The following is a 9,157-nucleotide window of genomic DNA, read 5'->3' as shown; positions in this document are numbered from 1 at the left end:
GCAAAGTTCAAACTTCTTATTTACTTGAAAATTTTAAAATAAAATATTTTCTGTGATTATCTTTTTGAATCGAAGGTGTTTACAAAAATTATTGGGAGGCCATTACCAATATCTAAAGCAGGCTTTAGATTTTACAAAAGTAGCCCAACTGATACATTTGGGCCGTCAACAGATGTAAATTTTCAATCTCATGAGGTCTTCGATTCTCGTACACTCTTAGTTGCAAGTCAATTCTACTTTAATTTCTTTCTTCTCTTCTTGTGGTAAGTCAATTGTCGTAAGGGTCTCTGACCTTAAGCAAGTCTGGGCTGAAAAGACCTATGATATGTAATTATGTATATACAAGCTACAAGGCGGGGAGGGTGAGGAAAAGAGAGGACAATGGTATCAATAAATCCGTCCAAATCGGCCCACTGCAGGTTATTTTGTGGGTTGCGGGTATATTTGGTATTATAAATTGAAATATGTATTAAGTTATAAGTGAATTTAGTATTAGTTAAATATCCAGCGGATACCCATATGGGTATCTGCCAACATGTAGCTTTTTTTAAAAACCTTTAATTTAATTTTAATTAAAAAATATTTAAATAAAAATAAATATAAAATAAATAATGTAAAGTGCAAATATTTGTGTAAGTTGCAAAGTGCCTAGGTCCTAACAGGCTTTAACTTAATGCATGAATTTTTGTATGAACTATTATTCTTTAGCTTAATGCATGAATTATTTCATTATTATAATTTTGTTCTTTGGATTAGTATTTAAAAATTATTATCCTTTAGAAAATATTAATCTTAATTATTATTATAGGAATCTTGTTGGATGGGTGCTAATGGTGATGAATGAAATGAAGATTTTCTGTTGAAGTTTGTGTTGAATGATTATATAAAGAGTAATGATACAGCCACAAACTCTTGTACAAACTTATTTTGTACAAATTGATGTGGCATGATAAGATTAGTTGAATTAAATATTACTTGGCCCACATGATTTGTTTTTATTAATTTATATTTCCATTCAACCAATGAATTAATGCCACGTCAGTTTGTACAAAATAAATTTGTACAAGAGTTTGTGGCTGTATCATTACTCATTTAATTCAACCAATCTTATCATGCCACATCAGTTTGTACAAAATAAGTTTGTACAAAAGTTTGTGGCTGTATCATTACTCTTATATAAAATGATAATTGTTATTTTTAGATACTAGTTTGTGGCTCTTTTTTTTTAGATTTGTGTATTTAATACTTAAATTTGAGAATTTGTATTGGATTGATGTTGAAATTTTAATTTTCCATTTACATTAGTTAAATTTAGAATTGAATATATTATTTGAAATGTTAGGCTATTATTATAAATTTACATATTGAACATTTGTGATTTTAAATGTAGAAACCCGCAAAAAATCCGTCAAGTACCATTATGGGTTTGGTAATTGTCAAAACCCGCAACGAGTTATGAGTGAGTTTGGTAATTTAAATTTTATGCAGGTGTAGGTTTGATGATGACAAACCCGTTGCGGGTGGTGTCTATTACCATCCTTCGTGAGGAATTCAAGAAATCTTTTAATGTTCATTCAAATAGTGTTGAATTCTAACGCACTTGCATGCTTACAAGGCCGCAAATGGCTAATGATCAAAGAAACAGCAAGCTGTTTACTTCATTTAAACCACATGCATGCTTTACTTGTGTGCTTATCATGCTTGCTTGGCTTCGGTGAGCATATATAATGTGAATAAATTGAATCAGGTCTCATTGTTTCACAAAATTAAAAGCCCAGGCAGAACAATTGAAAGAGAGAAACCGAGAGAAAAGGGAAGAAAAAGAAAAGAAAAGAAACAAGAGGAAATTGAAAAATGAGAGTGGAAAAGGAAGCCAAAGTTGAAAAGTTACTGGAAATGGAATTGGACAATTAGTTTTTATATTAGTTCTGATAGTTTTTTTTTTTTTAACCTTATGTTTTAGGAGAAATCAAAATATATAAGAATCAACAGGAGCCCCAATGAACTAGCAAATGAACCAGGATCTGTGAGTAAATTACTATTATTACTATTATGTATTCTGTGATGTATTGATGTTTGCTTGAATGATTTAGTAACATGATATGATTAAATGTACATATGTTATATGATTTATGATGTCATGAGATGATATTGCAAGTGATTAAATGTGTGCTCTTCTCGTTAGGTGCTCCGCACATTCGTACTAAGAAATATATTACTTTGCCCATACGATTAAGTTATTCTACCAAGCATACGAGGTTCAAATATATTTCACTGAACGACAGGTTCAAATTGTATAGTAATGCATGTTTCACATTTATTTATTTATTTTGACTATATTGAAGGGCTTTTTCCTAAAATCAATAATATTAGACATTCCAATATTTGAATCTTCACTTGAGTCTCTATACTATATATTACTCATCTAGTGGATGTTAGATTCGTAACTTATAAAATTACTTTACCATCAATCACTAATTAAACACTTTTATCTACTTTGTTCCTAAAATTAAATTAAAGCTAAAAACAGTTTATGAAATTGGGAAATTACGACATAATTATCAAATTCTCAACTTCTTTTTGTCGTGATTCCAAATCTTCAATTCCGAAAGCTTAGCCGCATTGGTAAGTAAATCAACCAACGAAAGTCCCTATCTTTTTCATCCTCTATCACTCAGATCCAACAACCGTTTCTGGCTGGGGAGGGAATTCCCATCTTCGACCAATGTCTTTTCATTTTCATTCCTATCTTTAAGTTTCTTTTTAAATTTTTCTTCAACTCTTCAAGGCTCTTTCCAATGGATCTCTTGATAAGACCACTCCGGCGTTTAGATTGGAAGAGTATTGGAAGTTGTTGTATCAACTTTAATTTTGGTGCATAGAGGTTTCATGGTCTTGTAGGGATGGTTTTTGTATAGGTTTTCCAATGAGAATTTTTGTAGAGGTGGCTTATTCTTTTCCTTTTTTGTATCCTTATTTGCTTTTTTTTTTTTTTTTTAATGGTGGGGTAGTATTCGAATGATATTGATTTTGCTGAAGAAGCTACCTTGCTGCATGCTAGTAAGATTAGTTTATCTGTAATGGTTGTCAAATTGGATTCGGTATGCATGGTGCAAAAGCAAGATTTTGATATTCATCATGAGAATTTTGAGTTGTTCTGATTTTTTTTCTTAAAGGATGAAAATTTTTTCATTCCACTTTACTTGTAATCTTTAAAATTTTAGACGACATGATTTATGATAGTTTCCATTAACAAACAGGGGGGGGTTGGGGGGGGGGGGGGGAAGCTGCCATCATTTTCTCTGTTGCCAATGTGTCATTTTCGTCGACATGTGAAATGGTTTTTCAAGGTTGAAAATATGGGGCTCCTAAGCGGCAATTTAGTTGGTGGATTCGACACAATTTGCGCATCAACATGAGCTAGCTTGGCCCATCCAAAAATCCCCTTTCGCTTCCAATTCTAACCCATGCAAATCACCTTGTCCTAAATACAATCACAAGATCAATGTCGTGAGGATTGAGGGCAAAGGAAACACAACGCGAAATGTCTACGATAACGATTGTCGATTGAATTGAAATTAATTTAATACACAGTTGCTTTGATCCATGATATTATAAAATAGAAACCGTGAACTTTGATTAGGGCTCGAGAAAGGGAAACCGTGTTTTCTTTAATACCAGTAACTGCACTTTTTAATGAAAAAGCCACCGGCAGTATCATGATATGAGTTCCAGAAAGTAACATTGCCATTTGCCAAGAGCAACAGGAATAATGAAGACTCCAAGAAATTGCATGGAAATTTCTTAGAAGCTACCGTTTTGTTATTTCAATTCAACCAAAATTAGAGTTTAAAAGTAACGACAATAAATTGGAAGAAAACTTAGAATTTTTTTTTCCCCGGAATAATAAATAAGAAGGATAGAAGAAGAATATGTTCTACTTTCTTCTGATCCGAATTTTTCTGAAGTTTTCAAAAGTTTTGTATAATGTGTATATATTTACTGTCCAGGTAAAGATTCATTATATTCGCCATCTTTGCTCAAACTAATAGAAGCTTAAAATCAAGAGGGCATCCCACATCTGTTCGAAATAAAATTTAATTCATCGAACATAATTAAATTAAACTTTGTAAACATTAGTTAATTATATATCTAAAAAATATATACAAACCTGAATCACACGCATTATGATAATTGACAGTTATATATTATATAAATGAATTGATTTAGTTTAAAATAAATAAAACTCGAGAGAATATTAACTTCTTTTTTTTGGGGGGGGGGGGGGGCAAAGACTTAAATAGAGGGAATTACTCGAATAAAATAGAAAGTCTACGGCTAAACATATGACAATCAATTATCATTCACCTTAAAAGATAGAATGGGAAGACTTCTTTTTTTTCAGTCTTCGGAGAAGACTTCCAAGTCAAATCACTAATCAAAACCATGAAAAATATTATTATTTTTTGATTTCTAAATGTAACAAAACAAAACATTGCTGACAACGCGGAGTTGCTTTTGAAATTTTGTAGCATTATCTTGTTGGTTGTGGTCGCTGTACTAGAAGACTTTGAGAAATACAAACAAATTGACCCAATGCAGTATATCTGATGGATACATCGATCACATTCACTTTTCAAATTATTTACTCTTTTAAAACTATGATTTGCACCAATTATGCGATTCTTTAATTTATTCATTAAACAGGCATTCCCTTCTGAGTTGGTGATACAGTAAAAGTGTTAATTAGTTTAATTAGTAAACTTTTTTAGGAAGATCTTATTTTGATTGTTAAAATAAGCTTGAGGTTGAAACCATATTCATATGGTATACGTAAGATACTGTATTTTGGATGGAGAATTTCATTTCAAGATAATTTATTATTAAAGAAAACATATTGTCCCAAAAAAAACGAAAGAGGGGTTCTCAGTGTCAGTATATGTTCACCAATCTCTTCTACCTTCGAGTTTCTCGAACATGCTTTGAAGGTTAAATCCATTTAAAAATTAAATATGTCAACATATTGTACAGCTGTTCTACCAAGTTTATTCAAATAGTTCGTACGTTTAAATCCTTTTTTATTTGATTGAGTTCTTCTCATTTTCTAATTTTTTAAGTGAAGAAATTAAGATCGAGCCTTGTTGAGATTAGACCAACCTGGGCATACTCACATTGAAATAAAATATTGAAATGCTTTTCATAAGTAGCGATTCGTTTAATCGATAAAATCTATTAAAACAAAAACAAGGATTTGAGTTTCGAATTAGCTCATAATAGAGTTGGAGAGGACGTAAGTTTTTTAAGGAACGACTAGCCTAACCAGAGATGCACCAATAAGTTTGTCACGTAGGTCCACTTTTGTTTTAGTAATCAATACCCACCAACAATGGAAGTATCTAATTTGCCTTTGACACTTACCTCGCAGTAGCTTTTTGATCCGGGATTTAAAGTGTGAGAAAAGTTCGAAAAAATTTTAAAACCTCATACTTTTAAAAATTTAAAATTTAAAATGATTAAGCCGCATGATTTATGCATTTTTCTAGATGTTTCCGCATCTTAAAATTCTAGATTGAAATATTTCTACACACGTATATATATATATTCAAATTTAGAATTTTAAAGTGCGTAAAAGTTCGAAAAAATGTATAAATCTTGTGGTTTAAGCATTTTAATTTTTAAGTCTCTCAAACCCCACAGTTTTATAACTTACTAGAATTTTTCCCACGCTTTAAAATCTAATATATGTATGTATGTATGTATATGTATTCTCTCGATAGATTGAGGTGGAGTCTACAAACCTAGAAGCTCATAATGATGCAAAATTAAGCATTATGACCATTTCAATGTTGAAATTACTTGCAGTATTGCGCAGACAAGACTCTCTGACCCTTACATTTGAAAATATACCAATATTTTTTCTGATATCCATGAGACTTGAACTCCTACCCGTACAAGAGAGAAAAGAGGTGATTCAACATGAGGTCCTCATTACATGTTTCTTAATTCCTATGGCATACTTGATTGTTCAAAAAATTTGATCAAATTATGTGGCAGAAATTTACTTGGAAAAAAAACCCCAACTGCCTGGAATTTCCAAGTAAAACACCAAAAACTAACGAAAACGTGTTCTCTTGTCCACATCACAGGATGAAATCAATTTCAGTCACTGCAGACTTTAATAAGCGTGTGGACTCCACCATTTTCCAATCCCCCACATAGTTCCAAAATTTCCAAGACTTCATTTTCCAAGTTCCCTGCTCTTTCATGACTTAGTCTTCTGTGTCTTTAAAATATCTAACTTATATATAGCCTTTCAATACGTGCTTACATTTACATGTATCATCAGCATTTACATTCACTTACACTTCCAGTTTCAGACAAAATTTGAACTCTCTAGTAGATAAAATGACACCAGAGCTTGAGCTTCCAGGGTTCCGGTTTCATCCTACAGAAGATGAACTTCTCAATTTCTATCTCAGGAACATTGTTTTTGGAAAAAAATCACATTTCGATATTATCGGATTCCTTAACATATATCACCATGATCCCTGGGAGTTGCCTGGTATGCATGTAATTATATATACTGTTACATTTCTGAAAAGTTTCATTTAGTTACATTGAAACAATTTTATTTATTTTTTTTTTTTTTTCACTCGGTTTTGTTTTACAGGATTGTCAAAGATTGGAGAGAGGGAGTGGTACTTTTTTGTCCCAAGAGACAGGAAGCATGGAAGTGGTGGAAGGCCAAACAGGACAACTGAACATGGATTCTGGAAAGCTACAGGTTCTGACAGGAAAATTGTGAGCTTATCGGATCCGAAACGCGTAATCGGCCTGAGGAAAACTCTTGTTTTCTATGAAGGCAGAGCACCAAAAGGTCACAAAACTGACTGGGTCATGAACGAATATCGCCTTCCTGACGGTTGCCCCTTGCCCAAGGTACCGAGTTTTTTTCAATTTGTTTTAGTTGCTTCACCAGATACTTAAAATCTCTCGGGATTCCATTACTTGTTTTAGGATTTGAATTCTACTCACATCAGGAATTGTTTTAGGATTTGAATTCTACTCACACCAGGAATTTTTAAATGCAGGATATTGTACTTTGTAAGATATACAGGAAGGCAACATCTCTAAAGGTCCTGGAACAAAGAGCTGCAATGGAGGAAGATCAAATGAAGACAAGTTTCACTTCACCTTCTCCACCGTCACCGACGTTGGATACCAGCTCTTTTTGCGGCCAACCAGAAGAATTATTGGGACCGATTAGTCTACCCCATGTGATGCTCAAGCAAGAAGAACAAGAAGTGTCAATGGTACAAGGAACTTATACGGAGGAGAAAACTGTGTCAACAGCCACATCTTTGCAATTGCCACAAGGGAAAATAAATTTGCCAGAGCTTCAAGTTCCGAAAATGAATACGGATTGGAGCCAGGATCCCATTTGGTCACAGCTTAGTCCCTGGCTTCAAAACATTGCACAAAATTTGACCCCTTATGCTAGTATTCTCAATTGAGACCAGTACTATTATATGCCCAGCTAGTTTTTCTTTCAATAATTTTGGTCTGTAACCTGTAGATAGATTTTGTTGTCATCCTATTGGTGACTTTTTTCCTGCTCATTGAGAAAGCTTGAACTGAGAACTACTAATTAGTTGTCAAGAGTTTTTGATCAGCATTGGTCTAAGCTGGGATTCTGAAATTTAATTCACTTGATAAGCATAGCCCCCCGTAGTTAACATTTTGCATTTAAAATTGTTCAATAATGCTGACGCATTTTCAGGATCTAAAATATTTTGATAGTAAGTCCTCAGCCTGTAAATAAAAGTTAAATCTGTAAACGTAATTGATTGTTTAAAATACGTATATGGTACATTTTGGAAACAGCAATGCTAGGCTTTGTTATCGAGTTTCTGTAATTAGTGTCTGGTAATGCAAATGTTCATCTGTATCAGGCACATGACTACTACTACAATTTATGGTAAATTAATAAGAAATAATGACTCACCAGATGCAAAGCCACTCCTCCTCCTCGGAAGCCTAGCGAAATCAAATATTGGAAAGCGTATTTTAAACTTTTATCTATACATGAACAATGGTGGACACACACACCAAAATTAAGAGAGCTTAGTTAAAAAGATTTTAATTTAATTTGGGGTGCTTTTTTATTTGTTTTAAATATTTTGTAATAAATTATTTATCTTAAATGCTGAATTATGTGGCTATTAGGATTTGAACCAATGTTGCATTTACTTACCGATTAGGGAACCGGAATTCGAAATCAGAATTATTAACAGCGTTTACTTCATAAAATAGAATAAAAAATCAAAATTAAAATTATGCAGCCCACCATAATTTGGGAATGGGGGAATGAGAGAATTATTCCCAAGGAGAGGGTTGGGAATGAGTCTCCCATTTTTGAGATTGACCATTTTGCCCCCTTCCCCCCCAAAAAATAAAAATACCCATTTTGTCCTCATTTATAATTAATTAATTTATTATTATTATAATTAAATATATTAAATATATTATTTAATAATAATAATTATTATTATTATTATAATTAATTCTTATATTATTATTAACTAATTAATATAATTATTACTATTAATTAATATGTTAATATATTATTAACAATAATATATTAATAATTATAGTTCTTGAATATAAATCGAAAAAAACTGAAAATTTATTTTTATTATGGAATTTAGTTGTTGTTGTTGTTGTTATTTTTATTATTATTTATATTATTATAAAATTTATTGTTGTTATTATTGTTATTATTTATGATTTATTACTATTATTTATTTATTTATTATTTTAATTATTATTCTTATCATCATCATCATCAAATGACAATAATTAACAAAGGGTATTTTAATAAATTATTAATGATATTATTTTTAATATTATTATTATTAATCATTTTTATATTAATAAAAATCACAAATAATGTCGACGACAACGACAACAACAACAACGACAATAATAATTATTATTATTACTATAATTAACTAAGGGCATTTTAGTAACTTAAAATGATTCAGTTTATTCCTATTTTGATTCCAAGATAAAACAAACACATCAATAAGATTCTAACTCATTTCCATTTCGATTCTTGTAGTTTAAGTAAACAATTTATTATAATTCTTATTTCCCC

At 31.4% G+C, this 9,157-nt stretch overlaps 1 protein-coding gene across 1 annotated transcript; it reads left to right on the top strand.

Annotated features, from left to right (window-relative positions):
- Positions 1–6,349: 6,349 nt before the first annotated feature.
- Positions 6,350–7,805, top strand: LOC18033794 (NAC domain-containing protein 22). Its single transcript, XM_006422414.2, has 3 exons — positions 6,350–6,562; positions 6,671–6,939; positions 7,092–7,805. The coding sequence occupies exons 1-3, from the start codon at positions 6,406–6,408 to the stop codon at positions 7,512–7,514; spliced, it is 849 nt and encodes a 282-aa protein (XP_006422477.1). The 5' UTR covers positions 6,350–6,405; the 3' UTR covers positions 7,515–7,805.
- Positions 7,806–9,157: the final 1,352 nt, after the last annotated feature.

This window comes from Citrus clementina, unplaced genomic scaffold (assembly GCF_000493195.1).
Source record: "Citrus clementina cultivar Clemenules unplaced genomic scaffold, Citrus_clementina_v1.0 scaffold_8, whole genome shotgun sequence".
In the NCBI taxonomy this organism is placed as follows: domain Eukaryota; kingdom Viridiplantae; phylum Streptophyta; class Magnoliopsida; order Sapindales; family Rutaceae; genus Citrus; species Citrus x clementina.
The sequence above is the reverse complement of the archived record's forward strand: the minus strand, read 5'-3'. Positions and strand labels throughout refer to the sequence as shown.